Here is a 26,723-nt window from a genome sequence, read left to right on the forward strand (position 1 = left end):
AGACTAAGTGTCCATCACCCGAAGAATGGATAAACAAACAGTGGTACATACACACAATGGAATATTATGCTACCTTGAAGAATAACAAGGAAGCTGCAAGCCACCGAATAACATGGATGAATCTTGAAGACATTATGTTGAGTGAAATTAGGCAATCACAAAAAGAGAAATGCCGCACATAGGACCACTACTGTAAAAGACTAAGAAAAAGAATCCATACTAAAGAGGGGAGGGGATTCTTTGCTGATTACCAGGATGTGGGGGGGTGATGTAAGAGGAGGGAGCAAAAAGGTGGAGCACAGGGCAGGGAATATGTACAGGATAGTTTGGGTGCTAGGAAGGGGGGCAATATACAACAAAGCGGAGGGGAATGGAAGAACAAAGAGGATGGGAGAACAAATAGGCAGGTTTGAATGGGCTAAGTGGGACAGAGGTAATTAATGACATCTGCACAAACTTGAAACAACAAGGCTACTATTGAGACATGGTTGGAATGGGGAAAAGGGGGGAAATAATGTTACGCTGCTTGGCTGTCTTTTAAATCTTGGTTTCCCTGGCATACCATTACAAAATAAACACTTGAAGGGGAGAGAAAGGAATAGCCAGAAATATCACCATAAAAAGCTTGTAAGTATGTCTTCGGCTTATAACTGATTGGAATACCTAAAATGGGGCTACAATGTGCCCAGTGAAGGTGGCTTCCTGCTGAGCTTCTGCATTACATAAGACCATAGGTGGAATCCTGAACCCCATCAAGAATCTTCTGAGGTGGGAAATTTCTACTTGAAAGGACAAGCAGACCAACCTGGAGCAGCTTTCTTGAAGGAGAGACCAACAGGAAAAATGCAAAACAATAACGGCAGTCTGACTGATTACTACAAGAACAAGCACATTGCTCATTCAGGAGACATCAAGGCAAGTGGTCGGGTCCCCTCAGAGTAAACCCCCTTCCAAGACTAAGACTCAATGGGAATATACACTCTGATTGGTTTCCACGTTCATCACCGATAAGAGGAAGTGAGGGAAAAACAGCAATGAAGCTGCGAGCTAAGCCCTACAACATTCAATAGGCTCCTGTGAATCCAAGTGGATACCTGGTTGGCCAACAGTGTGGCAAGACCTGGGTGCTCCTGGGCCCAGAGTCAGTGACATAGCCACAGAGGACTAGAATGGAGAGTGAAGCATTCAGCTGATAAGAAGAGAGGGCATGTGCACAAAAACACCCACACTTGCAGATAATACCCACTTGACCTGGCTTCAATGACTGGATGATCAGAGCTCAACTAGAAGAAGAAAGAAGAGGAAAAAAAGAGGAATGAACCTGACCTACACCTATGGATGCAGTAGCTCAAAAGAGGGAACAAATCTTTACAGCAAGGATCATTCCCACCCCTCCATACACAGAGTAGACAGGGATGGGCAACTTGGACATTGGCTACCCAAAATGAGGGGGCTTCAAAGACAAGAAGTGACTGGCTTATAAACTTTCAAGAGGGAATCTAGATCCAGAGGGTGTGGAGGAAGGTAGAATCTCCACTGAGTTGTATCCAGTCTGTCTAGGTGAGGATGATGAAAGGAAATACGGATAGGTCTCTTGTGATACAATAGTGAATAATTGTTATCAGGACTGATTGTGAGGGCTGGAAATGTAAAGGTAGACATTTTGTAGCAAGGAGGGGAGTGATTAACTTTGCAGTCTAGGAGCAAAGGTCCCTGGGACCATCAAGGGAGAGGAGCGGAGAGCGGGACCCTACCCAGAGACACAGTGACACCAGAGATGGAGGCAGAGATGATGACATGGAGAGATGGAGCAGCTGGGGACTCTAGACTCAGAGAGGGAGAGGGGCTGTGTGCTGACTACCCAGGGGCAGGCTGATGATGTATGGAGGGGACTATAACCATGGCAATGAAATGATATGTGATAGGATGAATATAAAACTAATGTTCTCCCATGTAAACTATCACATAATTCACAATAAAACATGAAAAAAAAAATTCAAGTTGTTAAATATATTTACTTTAAGTAATACTTATACCTAATGCATATTTCCCCTATTTAAATTTCTAGCTTCTACATTTGAATTATATGGAGAAAAATAAAAAATGTACTCAAAATTTAATTTATTGAATTGGATCTCTAAAATGTCTTTGAGGAATGAAACTCCAACATAAGAAAGTTGTATTTCTCTAGGACTCAGAGGTCAAATGAGGTATTTGAAAGCACAATACACGAAATAGAAAAAAAAATCCCTAACACTCTTCCAAGCAAATTAATAACTAGCAGTATCTATTTCAGCAATGATTATCTCTGGGGTATATTCTTCATTTTACTTTTATTATCTTTTATATTATTTGAAATATTTTGGCAATTAAGAATAATTTTTTTTTTCAAAAGAATTCTACCATGTTCTTCACATAAGGTTCTAAAAATTCTCCTTTTGCAGATTTTCTTAACACTGGTTATAAGAAAAACAGTGTAAATATATCTGTTACCTTGAGCTGTTTTATTTTAGCCTGAACATCACATTCAGAGAAATGCTCAATGTTGGTGAGTTGCAGATCCATCTCTGTTAGCCAGACCAAAATACTGTCCCGAGCTGTCTCAAACTCTTCACGTTGGCCAATAAAATGCTAGATGTAAAATGAAATTGACAAATATAGTCCACATAAACATACTAAGATGACACAGACAATTCCAATGTTCTTCTGGAAAGACATTTTCTCAACAAGTAATGAGAACCCACAACCCTTTACCATATAATTTCCCCTGGATATCATTCCCATCATTCCTACCAGTGATACCCCCTGCAGAACATTCCCGCCTTCCCAACCTTACAAAATAACTGAAATTGTCTTCCATGGCCCCATCCCAGGCTCAGGGCCTCCCAGGTGCTGATGAGGAATAATAAAGACCTTGAGTCTGCGCAAGATGGAGGTGATGCGTTTCTGTAGGCTGTCCCATCTCTGGTTGCCATTGTGAACCATCTCTTTCAGGCTACAGGCTGAGTCAGTGCGATTTTCTCTGGCTAGACGGCGGTACTGCTTGTTGATCAGCTCCAGCTGGGTCAGGCTCTCGTGGACCTGTCGTTGGAAGGCCTGTGACCGCAAAGAAAGACATCAATGAAGGTGGTCAACGGAAGGCTTTCAGTCATTGCTCCTGGTTTTCATGTTCCAGGGAGAATGGAGTTTTCTACTATCACAGAGAAAAGAACAATTTCTAGTAAGAGTATATGTACTCTTGTTAAAGCAAAGTAATTTAGTCAATGTGACTTCAGGAAAAGAAGTAGATCACAGAGCTATGTAAGACAATGGTGAAAAACTATGTGCATGTGCACGCGTGTGTACCACCAGGAAGCTAGTACAGGCCTGGGCCAAGTTACATTCTGCAATACGGAAGATCATCACAAGTGACAACTGACTTGATGGTAACTAACCACATGTATGTACAGGCACATGGGCTCCAACTACCTCTCTCTCTATGGAGTCCTGGTGGTGCACTGCAGGATAAGCACTGGACAACAACGTCGGTGGTTCAAACCCACCAGTTGCTCCTTGAAAACCCTAAGTTGGGTTGTTGGGAATTGGAGCCAACTCGACAGCACTTAACAGCAATCTCTCTCTCTGTATATATATTTGTTATTATTGTTAAGTGCCACTGAGTTAATACCGGCTTGTAGCGGCCCTGTGTAGATTTTTTGAGGCTGTAAATCTTTGTGGGAGCAGAAAGCCTCATCTTTTCCCAAGGACTTGAAATGGCCAAACTTGTGGTTTGTACTCCAATGCTTATCTTACAGAACCACTGTGCTCATTTTATATATATACCCTTATTAGAAATTGTTCTTTTCTCTGTGATATATATATATCTCGACTCCACGGCACTAACAACAACATATCTATGTCTATTCTACATATGTTGTTGCTAAGTGCTGTCCAGTCATTTTTGACTCATAATGACCCTGCGTAGGGTTTCTGAGGAGCAACTGTTGAGTTGAACCACCGACCTTGCGGTTTAAATTGCCTTTGAACACTGGACTATTAACCACAAGGTTGGTGGTTCAACCCACCAGCCACTCATTGGAAACCCTATATAGAGTCACTATGAGTCGGAACCCACTTGATAGCATCTACCAACAAGATATATATAGATATATGTAATTTGCTCCTATATGTGTACAGAGATCTAAACTTTGAACTCTTCAATATTTCTGATGTCCTCACTAAAAAAAATCTACAATAAGTGTTCTCACGTGCTTGTTAAACATGTAATTTCCTAAAATTCAGAAATTGCTTCAGTTCTGTATTCATCAAGAAAAAAAGAAATCAAAACTACGTTTCATGGAAGACGCTCTGAACACAAGTTGTTACGTAACTTTGAAGAAAGCAGTTTAGTAAAAACAAGTAACTTTTCCTATTAAAATGTTGGAGACATGCTCTATCTCCTTTGTATTGCTTCCATAAATGATGCCCATTTTGAATAAAATGGTGTTGGAGCTGGTGAGAGCTCAGTGCTTTGGAGGTCACCCAATGCCCAGATGTAGGTTCTAAAGGTAAATTTCCCCATCTTCTTTCTCTATGCGATACAGTATAGTTCCAACATAAAAATCGTTCAGCCAAAATAAAAAGGAAGATTGTTTTCCCCATACTCTTGTATGTAATTTAGGACTGATTTTCACCCTGACATTCCCATCTTCCTATTGCTTTTGAAATGGTTCCAACTCACAGCAACCCTCTGGGACCGAGTAGAAATGTTCTACTGTGTTTCCAAGGTTGTCGATCTGGAAGCCAGCTGACTCATCTTGTTTCTGTAGCACAACTGGTGAGTTTGGACTGTCACCCCCTAGGCTAACAGCCCAATGCTTAACCCACTGTGTCACTAAGGCACATCGACAGAAAATTTTGTAATGATTTAACTGGAACACACTGAACTATACCCCATATTTCTGCTTTACTTGGCTTGTCCTGGCATTTACATCCTATTAAAGTTCTGCTAGGGAGCTCTGGTAGTGTAGTGGTTATGAATTAGGCTGCTAATCTCACGGTCAGCAGTTCGAAACTACCAGCAGGTCTGTGGGAGAAAGATGAGGCTTTCTGCTCCCATAGAGATTTACAGCCTCGGAAACCCTGTTCAGGAGTCGCTATGAGTCGGAACCGACTCCACGGCACACAACAACAACAATAACAGTTCTGCTGCTTCAATGACTCACCTTCTGAGAGTTAGGATGACTTTAAGAGCCTTTGCCATTGTAAATCCAATCATCTGTTAAATAAAACCTCAGGGTGTTTCCCCAGTAAACTATGTGGTAACAAAAGCTCAGATATTGCTATTAACAGAAGTTAATGCCTATGTGCTTGTCCACTGAAGTTAAGGGTTTGCCCCGGCCCCCATCATGGGCACCACTGTACTCCCAGATCTGTTCCAATCATTCATGCAATTGATCAGGCTAAAAGTTGTCCTCCAGCCAAAGTTTGTTTTTGTGGTTGACTTGCATCTCTTAAGAATATTAATGATAAGATGCAGCCAGGAGAAAATCATTCATTATAGAAACATTTGCTAGAAAACCTGATCTTATATATTCAGCTTTGCAGCAGAAGCCAATTACAAAAGGTTCCACCATTATGATGCTGAGTGTAATGAGACATTGAACAATACCCACCATAGTAATATTAGTTCACATTGGGATAGCTTCTTGTTGTTGTGAAGTGCCCTCAAGTCAGTTCCAACTCATAGCGACTCTGTATATGGTTTCCAAGGAATGGCTGGTGAGTTTGAACCACCAACCTTGCAGTTCAAACTGACCTTGAGATCAAGTGCTTATCCTACAGTGCCACACCAGGACTCTACTCAAATGTCTACCATGGATTTCTGCTAAAGCTTTCTAAGGAAAAACCTTTGCATAGGGAAAAAAACAATTTCCTAGAATGTGCTCATGTAGCTATATATAAACTCACCTATTTGGCTATCAGAATAATTATGCCATATAACAGAACATGTATGTGTGTATACACATTTGAACTTTGGATGGTTCACATAACTGTTCATCTATGACTCTTAGGTTTCAAACCACACAAGAGAAATAAACAAACCAAACTTAACAAACAAACACCCAAACTTCCTAGTTCCCAGAACCGGCCTTTACAACTGCCTAGTTAACTAATGTTGCAACGTAAAAATGAATCCAGCTGGCTTGGGTTGGATTTTTGGTTTGACTGTAAACATTCTGTGGAGCTTGGGACAAAGTTAGAGACAGAGACTGAATTTTCCAAGAAGGATGCCTCAGAGCAGTTTGAGATGAACACACATCTGCCTGCCATGGGGAATTGAACAGACAAGGACGCTCAAACTAGAGCACTGACAACTTCAGGCTCTGTTAGGTCCCCTGTGACCATGAGAGACAGCTAAGGGGGCGGGGTTCAACATGTCCCCAGTGCTGGTGGACTGGAGATTGAGCAAGCAGGCAAGGAAGTGGCATCAATTAAGGAAGGATTCGTTTCATCAGAACTGTGATGGGGCCACCACTATTTCTGTCTCCATCTAGTTGAAAAGTCTTGTTGATCCAAAATTGGCAGTGCTTTGTTTTGTAACTAGAAATGGATTCTAACTTAATGTTTTATTCAATTCTTTGAGTCATCTATATTTTATCATTGAGTTTAAAAGTAGATATGTTATGCTCCAACTGGAGTGCTGGTGTGGCACTGTAGGATAAGCACTGGACTGCTAACTACACAATTAGTGGTTCAAACCCACCAGCCCCTCCCTGGAAACTCTATACAGAGTCACTATGAGTTGCAACTGACTTGATGGCACTTAACAACAACAATGCTCCAATGAGATTTTTAAAAGTCAAGAAAATATATTTGGAAGATAGACTGGTATCATAAGGAAAAACATTTTAATCCTAGGCAAGTTAATTGATTTCAAAAAATTCTGAAAGAAAAGTAATGCCAAGATCTCTTTGTGGGGAAATCATCATTCTGTTTTCTAGTAGATTTCTCTTCATGACTACTTGGTGTATAATTCTTGCTCATTGTAAGGCAAAATAAAATGCTCCTTTCCGATTGTTTCTGTCTATCTGTGAGGTAGTAGTAAAGAGGGTTAAGGAACAATCACCCAACTGTTGGAACAAACAACGTTTGGGATGAACAGTGAGTTTGTGTCTTAGAACACCAACTACCAGCTGGCGACTTTAACAGCTAATAAGGATGAAATATTTGGAATCATAAATCACCTCAAATTTCTTGAGCTCTTCCTTGGCAACTGTATAGAGCACCCCAGAAGAGCTGGGGAAGGCAGCTGTTCTTTCTGAAATCTTCAGCCAATCTTCAAAACGCGAATAGTCATCCAGAAACCTCTGCCATAATCGCCACGTCTCTTCAATTCTGAGAGACAGAAAACACAGGAGCAGTGTATGACTGTTTGAGACTGGATGCTCCTGAACACTACTTGATGCCCGTCACAGGATGAAGGGGGCTCAAACAGGCAACTGTTGTGCCAAACAATAACAGTGTCTTGAGCCACATTTGACCAGAGAGAGAAAGAGACAGCTGTTAGAGCCGAAGTATAACAGCTGCATGCCCTACAGCCCTGGACTTGGAAATCGTCAAAGAGAAGACAATAAGCACAAAATATGAGCTGTCCAGGATATGTGAAAGGAAGTTAAGAACTGTAACACCATGTTTACCCTCAGACCAGTGAAACTTCAATGAAATAAAACCGAGGTCTGAAAAACGTACGTTAAGTCCAACATTAAACTCACCCGAAAGAAACCTATTAAAGTAAAGCAAATACAGGATTGGGGGGCTTCAGAAAGTTCAAAGAAAAATCCCATTATTTTTTAATTCCATTTTTCCATGAGCATTTTGAAGCCCCCTTGTATTAAACTTTCAACAGTTTACTAGAGTATACAAGTTTTAGAGTCTTCAGTTGTAGTAATTTTCTAATGGATTACTGTATTTTTTTTTTTAATCACCTTAAATTTCAAGGGATATAAAGATAAATACTGTCTCTCTTTACATGATTTCATTTTCATAGTCCCAGATTCTGTAATATGATCCTTGTTTGGCACAGGATCTATTTTGAGCTCTTGGAACGATCTCTCAACTGCTAAGTCAGCCACAACTTCACTTGGGTCTATTTATACAATGCCTTTAACTACTTATTTTCCCCAACCGATTGAAGAGTTCATGTTTGGGGAAAGCAGAACTTTCTGAGCACTGTAACCAAGGGGAAAGAGAAACAGCGAGTCCCGAGTGCTCTGGGCAGGTTTTGTTGGTCTTACTTGAGCCTCCTTTCCATGGACATGGCACAGATGTTTCTCCATCGTCGGTCCAGGTTGCGAGTTGCCTGTTGGATGGAGTCACACTCTGCGTCGGTAGCACAAGCATCACAATCGTGCAGCAAGACCTCACACAGGTTGAGGACTGAGGCGATGCCTGTGCTGTGCTTCTCGATGTCTCTCTGGAGCTCCTGTGAGGGAACACAGTGTACTTGAGTCAAAAGTCACACGGACACAGATAAGAGACAATGGTTAACAGTATTCGTGGACTGATAAGTGGCTGGGATAAACCTTGAGAAATATGTTGGTTCCTTGGATGCATGAGATTTCTTGAACCTGATGTGTGAAATCTGTCCAGCTCAAACAACCCCTCAAGAACGCAACCCATTACTTGGAAGTCACTTCTGACTCACAGTGACCCCACTGCACAGAGCAAACCTGCAGGGTCCCCAGATGACGTTCTTTACAGAAGGGACTGTCCTAGTTCGGTCTCACAGAGTGGTGATTGGGGGGGCAAAGGGGGGAGGGCTTCCAGCTGCCACATTTTTCTTTTATGGTTAGCTTCTAGTGCTTAATAACTGCACCACCAGGAGTCCTGGCAAGCTCCAAAGGATGAGGTTATAAATCTAAAATATTTTGGCTATGTGAGAAATGCCAAAATACAAAACGGAACAAATGAGATACAATTAAGACTGAAACAAATCTTTAACCGCTGCAAAATGAATCCTATCCTAGCTTCTACTTTTGAGATAAATTACTTCTGTTTAAATCAATCAACCAACCAAGTAACAGGAATCTGTGTGCACTTGGTAAGTCTTGCAAGCTTGTCTGCCACAGTTAATTACACAGCCATTCTAAGGTCAAGCTTTACTGTCCAATCAGATTTTATACAAGAACTGAGGAAGAGGATACATTCACAAAATGCCCTGGGATTTTGTACCCCTGTGTGGTGCTGTGTGTTAATGCGCCAGACTGCAAAGCAGTTTGAACTGCAAGGTCGGCGGTTCAAGCTCACCAGCTGCTCCTCGGAAACCCTATACAGGTTCGCAATGAGTCAGAATCGACTCAACAGCACTTCACAACAACCATACTTAATTACCCTGGGGTAAGCACTGAGTTGCTAACCACAAGGTTGGCAGTTCAAACCCACCAGCTGCTCCTCGGTTGAAAGAAAGATAAGGCTGTCTGCTCCCCTAAAGATTGAGAGTTTCTGACCCACTACAGAGGTTCACTTCCGGCTTCAATAGAAACACAAGCCTGGTGTTATAATCACGGTGTCTCTGAGAGTTTATACACTCATCACTAGAAGATACATTCTATCAAAAATATTTCTAAGTCAGTAAATAGTTCTACCAAATCTCACACATACAATTTTCTGTTTATGTAAGAGGAGTTTATTGTAGGAATGTCTGGTCTAAAAAATAAAAGCAATCATTATAAAATTTAAACTCAGTATCTGCTCTATGGTAAGGAAAAAAAAACTTAAGAGACTTTTAGAACAAGATCACCAAGCAAATGTGAGTTTGGCCAGAGTCAAGAAAAGGGAATTCCAGTTTGTAAAAGGAAATGCATTTGAAAGAAATATTAGGATTTGAACATAGTCCATTAATTTAAACAAGTTACAGCATTTTGGTTTAATTTCTCCAAGTACTCAAAACTTTTTGCTAAAATCAGTATATGAAACAGCTTCTCTAAGGTGGAGGATTTTTAGAATCATGTAGAAGTTACCATGAGTTGGAACCTCCTCCATGACATATAACCACACCACCACCACCTCCACCACCATGTATGCTACCAAATACAAATCAAAGTCCTGGTGTGGCACTGTAGGACACATACTATACTGCTAACTAGAAATCCAATACAGGGTCCCCATGAGTCAGAACCAACTTGACGGCACACAACCACAACAACAATACAAGTAGAAGAGCATGGGTGGCTCGGTGTGAAGTCTGGCCTTCAGTGCAGAAGACCTATTCTCTTCCCTGTTACAGCTATGACTGGTGTTCCAACACCTCTCACCATTCAAGTGTCTGTTAGCCGCCATTACCTTCTCTTCTCTTGTTCATTCTCCTGCCACTGTGGGTTTTCACACACCAACCCCCCTTTACTATTATTTTAAGGGAGTTTTAGTAGTAAGTGGGCTACAAATGTCCATTATAAACCTGTCACATACTTGTTATAATGGTATTTTCTTATACTTGCTAAATAATACTGGCAATTGGCATTTTAGCTCTTACCACTTTGGTAGGCACCATTGTCATGCCTACTAGAATAATTTAGGGAACTGAGGCCAAAATTCACCCCCACAATTCAATCAATATTTCAAATTCCAGACAGTCCACTAGTAAATTTCCTAGCAAAATAAATCTTAAATACCATCACCACTGATATGTAGTCTTGGTGTGATGTTGTAGGGTAAGTGCTGGACTGCTAACCACAAAGTCGACAGTTCAAACTTACCAGCTGCTCCTTGGAAACCCTACACAGGATCACTATGAATTTATCTGATGGCACTTAACAACAACAACCACTGACAACAACAAAAACCAAATTGAATTTTATTTTAACCTTTAATCTCACTGGTTTAAATAATCTAAAAAATTGGATAGGTACCAAAGTTATTTCATGCAATATATATATATATTAACCTAAGAATGATTTCTTGGGATTTAAAAATAGATGTCTGCATTTTACAAAAGACAATGATTTCTAAGCTAAGCAACTTGGTTGCCATGTAATGAAACAACCATAGTCTAGATAGACTTTTCAAGGACAATCTAAAGTAAAGGAGTAGCAAGAATTTTACAGGGAATTGATGGTGCTTACTACCAACAAAGGAGCTCTGGGAGCGTAGTGGTTATGAATCAGGCTGTGAACCGTAAGGTCAGCAGTTCTAAACTACCAGCTGTTTCACGGGAGAAAGATGAGGCATTCTGGTCCCGTAAAGGTTTACAGCCTCGGAAACCCTGTACAGGGCTGCTATGAGTCAGAACTGACTTCACGGCATGTAACCAACCGCTACCAACAAAGGAGCTCTGGTAGCATAGTGGTTACGAATCAGGCTGCAAACCTCACGGTCAGTAGTTCGAAACTACCAGCGGCTCTGCAGGAGAAAGAGGAGGCTTTCTGCTCCCGTAAAGATTTACAGCCTCGGAAATCTGGTCAGGGTCGCTATGGGTCGGAACTGACTCGATGGCACTTAACAACAACAACAACAACTATCAACAATGGTATTTTCAATGGTATTTCAAATGATGGTGGCATTCTCAATGGTATTTCAATTGACCATGATATTTTTAATCATATCTTATGTATGGGAAGTTGAATAATGAAACACTTAAGAAGCACTGATACTTTTGAATTATGGCATTGGCAAAGAATACTGAATGCAATATGGACTGTCAGAAGAACAAAGAATGAACAAATTTGTCTTGGAAGAAGCAGTTAGAACGTTCCTGAGAAGGGAGGATAGTGAGACTTCGTCTCTCATACTTTGGACACGTTATCAGGAGGGACAAGTCCCTGGAGAAGAACATCATGCTTGATAGAGTGGAGGGTCAGAGAAAAAGAAAACCCCCAACAAGATGGATTGATTAACACAGTGGCTATAACAATAGCCTCAAACCCAGCAATGATGGTGAGGACGAAGTGGGCCTGGGAAGCATTTCATTCTGTCATAATAAGGTGGCTATGATTTCAAACCAACTTGAAGGCACCTATCAACAATATTGTTGTTAAGTGCAGTCAAGAGATTTCTGACTCACAGTGACCCTGTATAGAGTTTCCAAGGTTGTAAATCTTTACTGGAGCCGAAAGCTTCATCTGTCTGGTGGTTAGAAGTCCAGTGCTTATCGTACAGAGCCACAGTGCTCCCTACTGACAATTGGAGTCTAATATATTAACTAAGAATTATTGGGGGGAGTCGTTGCTATTGTTAGGTGCCGTAGAGTCGGTTCCGGCCCATAGCAACCGTACGTATAACAGAATGAAACACTACTGAGTTCTCACAATCATCGCTACCCTTGAGTCTGTTGTTGCCACCGCTGTGCCAACCCATCTTGTTGGGGGTCTCCCTCTTTTCCATTGACCTTCCTCTTGACCAAGCATGTTGTCCTTCTCCAGAGACAGGTCTTTCCTGACAGTATGTTAGAAGTGTGAGTGATTAAGTCTCGGCATCCTGGTTTCTAAGGAGCATTGTGGTTATATTTCTTCCAACACAGAGTTGTTTGTTCTTCTAGCAGCCCATGGTACTTTTAATATTCTTCTCCAATACCATAACTCAAATGCATGAACTCTTCTACAGTTTTCCTTATTCGTTGTCCAACTTTCACATGGGGGACTAACGGGGATCATTGTTGCTTTCACTTGAGTTTTCAGGATCATTCTCTTTTGCTTTGTGGGCTTGTGTGTTACATATCAGTGATATCTACTGTCTCTGTGACCAACATGAGATGTTGAAACTAAAATGTGTCATCTGCAATTCAGACAACCAAGCTCACAAAGCAAAATATTTCAGACTCTAAAAGCTCAAGATACGCACTGGAATCTTTCTCCAAACACTATAAACAAAAACAAAACAAAAGGCTCTTTCTAAGTCTATGGTACTGGGCCAATGACTCACAAATAATAAAACATATCTGCACTGTTTTGGATACATCATTGCAACTCAACATCACCTACGGTCAGAGCCTGGCTCCCTTGTAGGCAGTGGCATTAACCCTATGATTGCACGAATAACTTAGGAGCCAGCTTCTGTGTAGTCACATGGAACCTGTTAGCCCCAGACACCTGCCCAATCATGGTCCTTGTGCACACCACTCCTGCCTCGCTTCCTCCTTAACTTTCATGTCCATTCACCATTGCACACCCAGCCCTCCATCCTGCCCAGGAGAAGGCTCGGCATTCTAAGTCTGTGAACTTTTCTTCAGTTGTTTTGAAGCTTTACCTGCTGTTCACTAAGCTTCTTCTGTATCTCTTCTGAGTCACAGGAATCATAGACAATCGGCTTGGCCAGCTCAGCCTCAATGTGGGCGAGCCAAGTCCTCAGGCTGCTCATGTTCTTATCTAGCTGCTGCACGGCCACCAGGGTCTCCTTCAGCTTCTTCACCCTATTGGGAGACAAGGACCACAGTCAGCTTGAGGGAAGGCTCCACTCCTGTTTCTTGCCTGGCCACAGGTTGAGCGCCTGATCTCAAGACTCAAGTGGACAGCTTACATTACCTCCCCAGGCATTTGTTTCCTTATCTACAAAATGAGGATTAAAGAAGGGTACTTGGGAGAGATAAAGAAGTCCAATCATCTAGGGTGTCCAGTACATAAGAAACATCCAACAGAAAAACATGAGACATTATTGTAACCCACAGAGCTGCAATCAATTGATGATGAAAGTTCTCTCCTGACTGTCACACACACACAAATGTTATTTCTACCAATAACATAATTTACATTGCTTATAAACTATAAGAAGAAATAAAAAATGGTAACTTTTTCAATGAACTCTCACCACGGCTCTGATATTGAGCAAACATGATTCTATCTTGATGTTGTGAAGTGCCTTTGAGTTGGTTCTGACCCATAGGGACTCTGCATGGGGTTTTCGAGGAGCAGCCTCGTGGGTTTGAACCAATAGCATTGTGGTCAGCAGTCCAGTGCTTATCCTATAGTACCACACCAGGACTCTAGTTGCAACTTAGCGGGAGGTATTTTAGCAGCGTTGAGGCAGAAACTCAGATTTCTGAGTAAATTGTGAGTTATCACTGGCCGACAACATTAAAGGTAACTAAGCACCTGCTAGATTGGAAGCAACAGAGGGCTGTATGGAAAGGAGGTATAAATGACCAGCTTTCTACCTCTAGACCCTACTTTAGTGTATGTACAGTGTTCATCACATACCATGCTTTAAAAAAAAAAAGAAAATCCCATTTTTTCCAGCTAGCAGGAAAAATCCATTTCTAAAACACTGTTATTTATCAGGAAGTATAGTGGCTCTGTAGGATAAGCACTGGCCTGCGAATGACAAGGCTGGCAGTTCAAGCCCACCAGTTGCTCTGCGGAAGAAAGATGAGGCTTCCTATCCTGACAAAGATTTATAGCCTCAAAAACCCTATTCAAGGTTGCTGTTGAGTCACAACTGACTCAACAGCATTTAACAATAACAACAAGATAGAATGTTTATCTAGCATTCATATGCGAACACTGTCTTATGTGTAAAATGCTGGGAACACAAGGATATAAAAGACTTGATCTTACCCCTCAAGAAACGTGTAATCTGATTGGACATCTGGACATGCAGACAATAAAAGAGACTATCCTATGGTAAGAACTAAAGTTTCTAGCTAACGAGTAAGAGGCTATCAGTTTTATCTGCCACATTCAAGTAATGCCCCATTCATCCACCAGTTGTTCATTTCTGAATTCATTCTACAAAGTTTATTGTGCTAACTAGATACCCATGTTGTTGTTGTTACATGCCGTCGAGTCGGTTCCAACCCATAGTGCCCCTCTAGAGGGTTTCCAAGGAGCGACTGGTGAGCTTGAACCACCAACCTTGCAGTTCAAACTGACTTTGCAGTCTAGTGCATTATGCAGTGGTGGAAATCCAATGACAAGTATAGCACCATCCCAAAGCCTTGAGCAGTTGGACTTTAAGGAAAGAGGCAGGATATGCACTGAACTGCTAACTGCCAGGTCAGTGGCTCAAACCCACCAGTAGCTCCTCATGAACCCTATACAGGGTCGCTGTCACTTGGAACCAACTTGACTGCACTTAAAAACAACAACAACAAAAGCTAGAAGGATTACTCACTTAGCATTTGTTTCCTCTTTACCCCATTTTATTTCCCTGATCAGATTTCTGTCCACGTGAGTCTCTGTCCTTGGAGAGCTGGGATTGTGAATTTCCAAATCTCAGTGTTCCACATACAGCAGACCCTAATGTAAATGTCTGCTAAACCAACAACCAAAAGATCCAGTGGTCATCAAGTCAATTCTGACTCGTGTTCCACAGGAGGATTGTGCTCCATAGTTTTCAATGGCTGTGATCTTTTAGAAGTAAATCACCAGACATTTCTTCTGAGGCACTTCTGGAAAGATCTTCCTAGACAACTTTTTGGCTAGTAGCCAAACTATTTGTGCTACCTAGGGACTCTCAAAGCATGCTAACCAATAATAATTATCCCAAGTAAAATGTTTTTTTTCTTTAATTAAAATATCAATTTTTATTTGATTTGATATTAAATGTGGTTACGAGTTGGGTTGCTAACCTCTAGGTCAGCAGTTCGAAACTACCAGCAGTTCTGTGGGAAAAAGATGAGGCCTTCTGCTCCCGTAAAGATTTACAGCCTCAGAAACCCTATACAGGGTCGCTATGGGTCAGAACTGACTCAGTGGCATACAACCACCACCACCACCACGACCTTCAATTTGTCTTCTAGGTTCAACATTTGCAAATAGTCTATTTTTCAAGTACTAAAATTCATTCATTATTAGTTCCAAATTCACTCGCAAGTATGATTGAAAGTACAAAGGGGTGTAAGTAAGCATTGTTCTACTGGATACCATCTACATTAGCCAAAGAAATTGCTGGATTCAGTCATCCTGTATAATACTGAAGGAGTTTCCATCGTCGGAGCAGCTAGTGAGCAATGTGTCCAGGGCATCGTGACATGGAAACGCTTGTTCATACAGTTCATTAGGGACAAGTTCCTCTTGCAAATGAATGTGTACATCTAGGAGAGTGATTAGGATGAGCAGTTACATGGTTCTTCTTCCTCATTTTCCTTAAAGTGCTGGTTACTACAAACAGTGCACTGTGTGTGTGTAGTGTGTGTGTGTTTGTGTGTGTGGGGGGCAGATCTGAACTGGTGGGGGCGGGGGTGGTGTAGAAATGTGTAGGCAGTAAAGCCATCAGGCATTTTGTTTTCTTGGAATTATTTCAACTTGAAATTGACAGGACAGGTGTCATTCTTTTTAAGAGAAATTAAACTGTCCCATGTTCTTTTCCCCCATTATTTCTTGAAAAGCGATCTTTAGCAGTGTTTACCTATCCTCATAGCGTGAGCCACATTCCTTTATGTAATTCAAAATAGATGCCTATAGGGGTCACGTGGGAGCATCTGTTTTGAATTATAATCCTGGATGTCTGATAAATTTAGCAAGCCTGGTAAATCTGTAAGTTCCTGTAGCTTGCTTCTCTGATCATACTCTGAGCATCACGGGTTCATGAGCTCTTTGGAGAAGGATTCCACTTAAATCCACTTGCCCGTTGTTGTGTTTTTTTTAACATTGTCACAAATACATACATATCAATACCTATATCTATCTATATAAATACACATATATGTTTATATGAGGGGGCTTCAAAAAGTTCATAGGCTAATGTAGATTTTCCATGATTTATTTGAAAATCTGTCCGTTTCTACTTAACTATTTCTGTGTGTGTGTATATATATATATATATATGATAATGATAAAAATGGTCACTATTTTTCTTCAAATTAACTTATCAACACCATAAACTCAAAGAAACATAAACTTTAATTCTAAATATGAGAACCCAAAGTGCCTTTCATGAATCTCTTCATACATAGGAATTTATTTAGGGGAATGATATTGTTAGAAAAAAACAAATGCATGATCAAAAAAATGATAACCTCTGCTATTAATTACTCTAATCTTAAAAAGGAGTCCTGGTGTGGCATTGTGGGTTAATGTGCTGCACTGCACTGCAAAGGTTGGTTTGAACCACAAGTTTGGTGGTTCAAGCTCACTAGCCACCCAGAACCCCTATACAGGGTTGCTATGGGTTGGGACTGACTGGAAGGCACTTAACAACAACAACAATCATAAAAAAGACATGATGTAAATATTTGCACAATGTACAGACCTTAGGATTTTAAATATAAAATTGTACATTTTATACTTAATTTTAAATGTATGATTCTGGTCAGTGACCACAATTCACTGAAACATAAATAAAAATCAACTTTCTCATACACAAGCAAAGAGGACATCTTCCAAGCCCTTGGGTATTGAATAGGTTGTTATTTAATCAAGGGAAGCTTTTGTCTACAAAGCTGAGAGTTGGGAAGGCCAGCTTTCAGCTCCATCAGAAGCCTGATCTTCCAGTAACAGCTGATAGACTGGCTATTCTGAATCGCTTTCTACTGTAGCCAAACCCCTTGCAAGGCGCATACAATCCAGAGACAACTGGAATACTACGCCATGAGAAAGTCCATTAACCTTTTTACACAGCTTCCCAGGCCCAATAGGGGGACTAGAGGAACAAACCAACAAATAACTCATAGGAGCCCATGGCCAACAACATCCCAACACCAATCATCTCCATTTACATTGGCACCAAGCACTTAGGGATGAGAGTGTCCAGCCTCTAGCCTACAAACCCCACGTCACACCAAAGCTATGCACAACGGAAGAAACTCAAGGAGACGCCTGCCTTGTGACATCGCAGTTACAGTCCGGGAGATCTTCATCCACACAGCCGTCCTCTGCCATCCTTACAGCACACCGCTCCTTTGCTACGACCATGAAGCTTCCACTGGCCTAAGTCAGGCTCTGCAGATCAAAACGCTAACACTTGTGTGGGGATGAGAGTTCCCCTTGTCCAGTAGAGAAGTATGAAAGTGTCCACTCTAGACAAATGTTGGGAGTTTCTGCCTTGATAATATGACACTGAGCAGTGACAAGTGGTCATGTTTCTAAATAAAACCTACAATGACATGTGCCAGGCTGGGTCTCCTAGAACATAAGCCACGAGAGTAAGAAGGGGAAGGAACTCAGGGTAATCTGGCAGGAGGAGGTCTAAAGGAAGAAAGAGATGAAAAATACAGCCAGCCTCAGACACACTGTCATTCTGTAAGGACCGGTAACTCTTCACGCAGGTTGTCTGTTAACTCAGGAAATATATTTGAAAAAGATCACCCAAGTGCAAACAGACAGTCTCCACTAAAATGGCAAATGGTTTTTCCTTCGATTCTCTAAGTTAGCCGAATAGTATTAAGTAGGAGTGTTAAGGGTGTTTTGGGAAGATGGGATAGAGAAGACCTTCTGGGTAAAGAAGTTGGTCTTTACTTTTTGAATAGATGGTTTGAGCAGAAAAAGCAATGAAGAAATAAAATAATATCTGCCCTTTAACATATTTAAACCTTTGCCTTTAAAAAAATTATGATGGCAGGTGGCAAAAATAGCATGCTCATTTTAAGATAACAAGCATTTTGGAGTATGTTTAGATAATGAAAAAAATGGAACACTTCATTCGATTGGTAGCTTTTAAAAACATTTTAGTGAGTTTAATCATTTTCAAATTTCTAAACCAGGAGTTTCCAGTTTTAAATTTTAACTGCTTTTCCAATTTTCTTCCCTAAGCATATATTAAACTCATAATTTAATTTTTTTAAGAAAACAAGCCCACAAGTTACGGGTCATTCAAGTTGCTAACTTCGACTGACTTTGTTTTCAGACTTCAGACATGTTATCAGGAGGAAACAGTCCCTAGAGAAAGACATCACGCTTGATAAAGGGGAGAGTCAACGGAACACAGAAAAATGCCCAACAAAATGGATTGGCACCATGGTAGCAGCAGTGAGCTTAAATAGAACGACGACTGTGAGCGTGGCACGGGACTGGGCAGTGTTTTGTTCTGTTGTGCACAGGGTCACTAGGAGTTGTAACCGACTTGACGGCACCAAACAATAACTGCTGGCTTTGTTAAATCAGTTTTGGGACTACAGTAATAAATTATTGGACTCCTAGTATAGTCCTGTAAGGAGCTCTGGTAGCGTAGTGGTTACGAATCGGGCTGCGAACCTTAAGGTCAGCGGTTCGAAACTACCAGGTGCTCCGCGGGAGAAAGATGAGGCTTTCTACTCCCGTAAAGATTTACACCCTCGGAAACCCTGTACAGGGTCGCTATGGGTCGGAACCGACTCGATGGCACATAACAACAACAACAAGTATAGTCCTGTAGAATCAGCACTGGACTGTCACCCATGAAACCAGCTGTTCAAACCCACCAGCTGCTACTCATAAACCTTATACAAGGTCGCTATGAGTCTGAATTGACTCAATGGCACTTAACAACAACAAAAATAAATTATACAGATAAGATCTTTCAAAAAGACCTGAATGATGAGTTGAATGGACTCAACTAACTCTTTCTGTTTTTTAAAAAACATGGCGAATCGCAACTGAAAAATAAATATTCCATTCTCACCATGGAAGTTGAGAATGAGGATGGTTTTAAAAACAACCATTGCTTTAAAAAAAAAAAAAAACAGAATGTTAGTGGGAAGCACATTTTCTTTATAAAAAGAGATAAACTTGTATTTAATATTAAAATATACTCTAAAAATTTTAGTTATAGATAAAATTATATTTCAAATTCTGCTATTTAAGAATATCCCACCTTGAGGCCTTTTATGAAGTAATCACTCCTATAATAAATCACTCATCTCTGCCAAGAAATTTGGAAGACAACTATCTGGTCAACTGATTGGAAGAAATCCATATTTGTGCCCATTCCAAAGAGAGGTGACCCAACAGAATGCAGAAATCATCGGACAATCTCTTTGATTGTAAAATTTTGCTAAAGGTAATATAGAAACGGCTGCAAGCATACATTGACAAAGAACTTCCAGAGGTTCAAGCTGGATTCACAAGAGGATGTGGAATGAGGGATATCATTGCTGATGTCCAATGGATCTTGGCTGAAAGCAGAGAATATCAGAAAGATGTTTACCTGTGTTTTATTGACTATGCAAAGGCTTTTGATTGTATGAATCATGACAAGCTATGGACAATATTGTGAAGTATGAGTATTTCAGAACACTTAACTGTGCTAATGAGGAATCTGTACATGGACCAAGAGGCAGTTGTTCGAACAGAACATGGGAACACTGAATGGTTTAAAATTAAGAAAAGTGTGCAACAGGGTTGTATTCTTCCACCATACTTATTCAACCTGTATGCTGAGCAAATAATCTGAGAAGCTGGGTTCTATGAAGAAAACGTGCATCAGGATTGGAGGAAGACTCATTAACAACCTGCGATATGTAGATAATACAACCTTGCTTTGCTGAAAGTGAAGAGGACTTAAAACATTTACTGATGAAGATCAAAGAGCACAGCCTTCAGTATGGATTACATCTCAATGTAAAGAAAACAAAAATCCTCAACATTGGACCAATAAACTACATTCTTATCAATGGAGAAAAGATTGAAGTTGTGAAGGACTTCATTCATTTTGGATCAACTATCAACACTCACGGAAGCAGCAGTCAAGAAATCAGACGACGTATTGCATTAGGCAAATCTGTTGCACAAGACCCCTTTAAAGTGTTGAAGAGCAAAGACGTCAACTTGAGAACTAAGGTGCGCCTGACCCACGCCATGCTATGTTCAATAACCTCATATGCATGTGAAAGTTGGACAGTAAATAAGGAAGACCATTGAAGAATTGATGTTTTTGAGTTATGGTGCTGGAGGAGAATGTTGAAAGTGCCATGGGCTGCCCATAGAACCGACAGATCTGCGTTGGAAGAAGTGCAGCCAGAGTGCACCATGGAGACCAAGATGGCCAAACTTCATCTCTCATACTTCAGACATATTGTCAGGAGGGACCAACCGCTGGAGAAAGATATCATGTTTGGTAAGGTGGAGGGTCAGAGAAAAGAGGAAGACCCCAACAAGATGGACTGGCCAAGTGGCAGCATCAGTGGGCTCAAGCGTGGCAACAATAGTGAGGCTGGCCCAGGACCGGACAGTGTTTCATTCTGCTGTGCATAAAGTCGTTATGAGTCGGCACCGACTCAATGGCACCTAACAACAAGAGCATAATAAATTATTTTTAATAGTCTGGAATGTTCACACATTTCCTTTGACTAAAAGAATTTACAGGTCATGACTGCATAGCAGGAAGAAAAGCTGTTTATTTTTATTTTAAAAAACTTAAAAAATTTTATTATCATAATTTCATTCATTTGACAATTTAAATTTTATCTGGTTTCTTTCCTGGGCATTTTTTGTGTACATTATCTTTACAAAATATATTTACTCTGAGGAACTAAATACAAGACAAGGTCTTAAAACACATTTAAAGTAATACCATTGATGGAAAAATATTGAATAAATAATGCCATATTTATACTATGAAATACCCTGCCATCAGCTAAAAGACCAAGCTTGCAGTATAAATGATCTAACACACTTGATTCTTTCTTCTGCATTGATTTGTGGGAGACATGCCAGGTATTTTAATGAGCAATTTGAAAACGAAGATGCCGGAGCTCAGAGATATTATGTGTTAAGCCCTACATCACACCAAAAATGGGACCGAACACAGGCCTTAAGGCAGGCTAGTCCTCAAAAACTGCATCACCAAATTCCTAATCCTGGTCAGACACCTTATCAGTTGATGGTCATCAATTATAGAAACCAGAAATTCAACTGTAAAATCAAGTTTCCTTTGCTCTCCATGGGGGCAGAACTCCCGTTAGTCTGTAAAGTGGCAGTGGCTACCACTTCACAAAGCAACGCTTACTTTCACATGCTGTTCAAACCAACCAGTTGCCATCAGTTCACTTTTGACTCACGATGACCCCAGGTATGTCCGAGAAGAGCTGTCTGCGCTCCATAGGGTTTCCCATGACTGGTTTTTCAGAAGTAGTTCACTAAGTCTGTCCTCTGAGATGCCTCTACTAGCCACCATACACATTCACTGTTTGCTGAGCACTCTACACTGCTTGGGGAATGAGAGCTAGCCTTTACTGAACATCTCATGGTGCTAAGCTGTTTTCAGGTTCTGCATCTCATTTAATCGTCATAACCACACCTTGTGAGTATTCTTATCCCCACATCACACATGTAGTAATTGAAGTACTGACAAGGTAAGCAGCTTGCCTTCCATTGAAGGGCTACGAAGCAGAAACCTGGTGCAGTACGGACAACAGACACTCTAAATCCATGCTGCTCTCCGTATGTGTGCCACTGTCCACTGCATGTCATAGAATGGAGAAACTCAACAAATACAGGAGTGACGGACCACTGCGTGCAAGGAAATATATTAGCTCTGGGATTACTACGGTGATCGAGGTACCAAAACCAGTTGCTGTCAAGCTGATTCTGACTTATGGTGAACTGCAGTGTGCAGAGTAGAATTGCTCTTCATAGGATTTTCTAGACTGTTCTCTCTAAAACAGATCACCAGATTTTTCTTCCGGAGCACTTCTATTGGACTCAAGCCTCTAACTTTTGGTTAGTAGTTGAATGCTTAACTGTTGTGACACCCAGGGATTCCGGGGATCAAGACACACACACTTATATGTTAGTAAAGAAAAGTGACTTTAGTCAGATGATGAATACAGACGCTTATTACTGTTGACGGAACTGCTGTGAAGAAGTACAGAAAACCTACTGAGCAAGGAAGAAGAATTTGATCTAGTCTGGAGACATGAGGGACAAGTAGGAACAGGCCAGGCTAGGTGGGGACTGGAGAGTGAGCCAGAAGAGACGATACAAAGGAAAAGTCATTTGTGCCCTAGTTTATTACCCTCACTTGGTTAGGGGCCATTTTCCTTTCCTTCTCTATAATCCCTGCAGCAGATGTCAAGGAACTATAGCTGGCTGCCTGCAAATAAAGTTTTATAGGAAACTAGCCACATTCCTTTGTGCACATGCTATCTATGGCTGCTTTCATGCTAAAACAACAAAGAACTAGCAAAGAGACTGTTTGGGTCACAAAGCCTAAAGTATGTACTATCTGGTCCCTTATAGGAAAAGTTTGCCACATCTTACTCTATAGAAAAGAGCTCTGGTATCATAGTGGTTGCGAATCGGGCCGCAAACCTTAAGGTCAGCAGTTCGAAACTACCAGCTGTTCCATTGGAGAAAGATGAGGCTTTCTGCTCCTGTAAAGATTTACAGCCTTGGAAACCCTGTACAGGGTCGCTATGAATCAGAACCAACTTCACAGCATATAACCACTCTATAGAAACATGAGCAGTGTTTCGTGCTCAGTAGACATTCAATAATTTTTAAAAGATTACACCTACTCTTCATTTATCAAAAAGATTAGGTCCTAAAGCCAAGGTCATTCTGTGAAAACTGGTATGATGCAAAAATGGAAGATGACCACATCAGATCACCAAATGAAGAATGAATACAGTATCATGTAACTGCCAAATTACATTATCACACAACTGTCAAACTGCATCATTTTACAGCGGTCACACCACTGAAAACACTGGCCCAGCCAAGTTGACATATAATCTAACCATCATAACCAGTGGTACTCTCAGCCTGGCCCCTCAATATTCTTATTGCCAGATGTATATCATTACATCGTACAGCCAGATGTATACCATTAAAGGGCAAAACAGTTGAGTAGATTTTTTACTATTGTTATAAAAGGAAATGTTGGGTAATGAAATAGTTAATGGATGAAGTGTAGGTTTATATATATACTTTTTCACTCTATTTACTTCTCCAAAATGTTTAAGTGGGTGACAACAACTACACAGGTTTAAAACGACCAACTAGCCACAAAAGACGCACCTTGGATGAGTCCATGTAGAGGAACAGTCCAGAATAGGTCATTTACAGACAGAAAGTAGATTAGTGCTTGCCTAATGCTGGACACAAGGGAAGTGAGGGCCAGTGGGTAACAAAGTCTTTATTTTAGGATAAAAATGTTCTAAAATCAATTATGAGATGGTTGTGCAACTGGATAAATATACAAAAAGAAACTGAGTTTTATATGTATGTAACAGGTAGATTGTATGTAAATTACCTCAAATAAAACTGATACTAAAAAATAATAATAAGCAAACAGAAGAGCCAAACAACTAAGGTGTTCTTTTATTTTGGGGATAGGCAGTTAAGCGAAATAAAGGGAAGTGAAATAGATTTATATTAGAGGCTCCCATTGATAAAACAAAACATGAGAGAAATTTGCAAGACCAATGACTTATGCATTTGCAAACACCTTTTAAGCAAGATAGAAGGTAACTATACACATGGAACTCGCCAGATGGAATATATTCAAATCAAATACACTACATCTGTGGGAAGAGATGGTGGAAAAGTTCAATATCATCAGCCAAAACAAGGTTCGGGCCAGAGTGTGGAACAGACCATCAATTGCTCATATGCAAATTCAGACTGATGTTGATGAAAATGAAAACAAGTACACGATAACCAAAATTTGAACTTGAATATATCCCATGTGAATTTAGAAATCACTACAAAAATCAGATTTGATGCATTAGACAGTAATCAATGAAGACAAGAAAAATTATGGGATGACATCAAGAACATCATACAGGAAGAAAGTGAAAGGTCATTAAGAAGACAAGGAAGAAGGAAAAGACCAAAATGGATATCAGAAAAGATTCTGAAACTTGTTCTCAGGCATACAGATGTTAAAGCAAATGGAAGAAATGAGGAAGTAAAAGTACTGAGCACAAAATATCAAAGGCCAGCTGAAGTAGACAAAGTCAAGCATTATAATGAAATGTACAAAGACTTGGAGTTTGAAAACCAAAAGGGAAGAACACGCTCAGCATTTCTCAAGTTGAAAGATCAAGAAAAAATTCAAGCCTCTATCGCAATACTAAAGGATTCTTCGGGCAAAATATTGAATGATGCAGGAAGCATCAAAAGAAGATGAAAAGAAAACAATCACTGTTATCAAAAAGAAGTGGATGATGCTGTACCATTTCAAGAGACAGCACATGATCCACAGCCAATGGTACAGAAAGAGTAAGTCCAAGGTGCACTGGAGGCATTGGCAAAGAACAAGCCTCTGGGAAGTGATGGAATACAAAAGGAAATCTTTCAACAAATTGATGTGACACTGGAGGTACTCACTCATCTATGCCAAGAAATTTGGAAGACAGCTACCTGACCATACTGCTGCCCATTCCAAAGAGATGTGGACAAACAGAATGTGGGAATCAACAAATAGTGTCATTAGTATCACATGCAAGTAAAATTTTGCTGAAGGTAATTAAAAACCAGCTGTGACAGTACAGCAACAGGAAACTGTCAGAGGTTCAAGCCAGATGCAGACAAGGATATCAAACAATGGCTATTATTGCTGACATGAGATGATCTTGGCTGAGAGCAGAAAATACCAGAAAGATGTCTACATGTGCTTTATTGACTATGTAAAGACTTTTGACTGTATGGATAATAACAAACCATGGATAACACTGCAAAGATTGGGCATTCCAGAATACTTAATTACTCTCATAAATAACCTGTACATAGACCAAGAGACGGTTGAAAAGAACAAGGGAATACAGAAGCGTTTAAAATCAGAGAATTTGTGCATAGAGTTGTTTTCTTTCACCATCCTTGTTCAATCTATATGTTGAGCAATAATCTGAAAGTCTGGATTACATGAACAAGAAAATGGCAACAGGATTGGAGGAAGGCTCATTAGCAACCTGAGATACGCAGTTGATACAACCTAACGTGCTGGTGTGGAGCTGTGGGTTAATGCACCAGACTTCAAAGCCATTTGAACTGCAAGGTCGGCGGTTCAAGCTCACCAACTGCTTCTTGGAAACCCTATACAGAGTCGCTATGGGTCGGAATCAACTTGACGGCACTTTACAACAACAACAACTTGCTGAAAGTGAACACTTACTGATGAAGATCAAAGACCACAGCCTTCAGGATGGAATATACCTCAATGTAAAGAAAATAAAAATCCTTAGAACTGGACCAATAAATAACAACATGATAAATGGAGAAAAGATTGAAGTTGTCAAACGCTTCATTCTGCTTGAATCCATTATCAATACTCCTGGAAACAGCAGTCAAGAAATCATACCATGTATTGCATTAGGTAAATCTGCTGCACAAGACATCTTTAAAAGTGTTCTAGAGCAAAGGTATCAGTTTGAGGCCTAAGGTGTGCATGACCCAAACTATGGTGTTTTCAATAACCTCATAAGCATGTGAAAGTTGGACAATGAATAAGGAAGACTGTAGACGAATTGATGCATTTGAGCTATGGTGTTGGAGAAGAATATTGAAAGTTCCATTGTCTGCCAGAAGAATAAGCAAATCTGTGTTGAAAGAAGTACTGCCAGAATGTGCCTTAGAAGCCAGGAGGAGAAGACTTTGTGTCTCATACTTTGACATATAATCAGGAGGGACCAGTTCCTGGAGAAGGACATCATGGTTGGTAAAGTGGAGGGAGGGTCAGTGAGAAATAAAGGAAGACTCTAATGAAATGGACTGGCACAGAGGCATCAGCATTGAGCTCAAGTGTAACAAGTGTGAGGATGGCCCAGTGTTTTGTTCTATTGTGAGGATGGCTCAGTATTTTGTTCTATTGTGAGGATGGGTCAGTGTTCTGGTTCTATTGTGAGGATGGCTCAGTGTTTTGGTTCTATTGTGATGATGGGTCAGTGTTCTGGTTCT

At 40.5% G+C, this 26,723-nt stretch overlaps 1 protein-coding gene across 1 annotated transcript in view; it reads right to left on the bottom strand.

The window, feature by feature from the left end:
* The window catches only part of SYNE1 (spectrin repeat containing, nuclear envelope 1), a 554,350-nt gene that overhangs the window by 40,320 nt on the left and 487,307 nt on the right, over window positions 1-26,723 (bottom strand). The window contains exons 128-132 of the mRNA XM_006874353.1: window positions 13,222-13,384; window positions 8,277-8,464; window positions 7,227-7,377; window positions 2,914-3,096; window positions 2,494-2,631 (exon numbers count right to left, since the gene is read on the bottom strand). Coding sequence (XP_006874415.1) covers window positions 2,494-2,631; window positions 2,914-3,096; window positions 7,227-7,377; window positions 8,277-8,464; window positions 13,222-13,384 — 823 coding nt within the window. The remainder of the gene's footprint in view (window positions 1-2,493; window positions 2,632-2,913; window positions 3,097-7,226; window positions 7,378-8,276; window positions 8,465-13,221; window positions 13,385-26,723) is intronic.

This window comes from Chrysochloris asiatica, unplaced genomic scaffold (assembly GCF_000296735.1).
Source record: "Chrysochloris asiatica unplaced genomic scaffold, ChrAsi1.0 scaffold00271, whole genome shotgun sequence".
In the NCBI taxonomy this organism is placed as follows: domain Eukaryota; kingdom Metazoa; phylum Chordata; class Mammalia; order Afrosoricida; family Chrysochloridae; genus Chrysochloris; species Chrysochloris asiatica.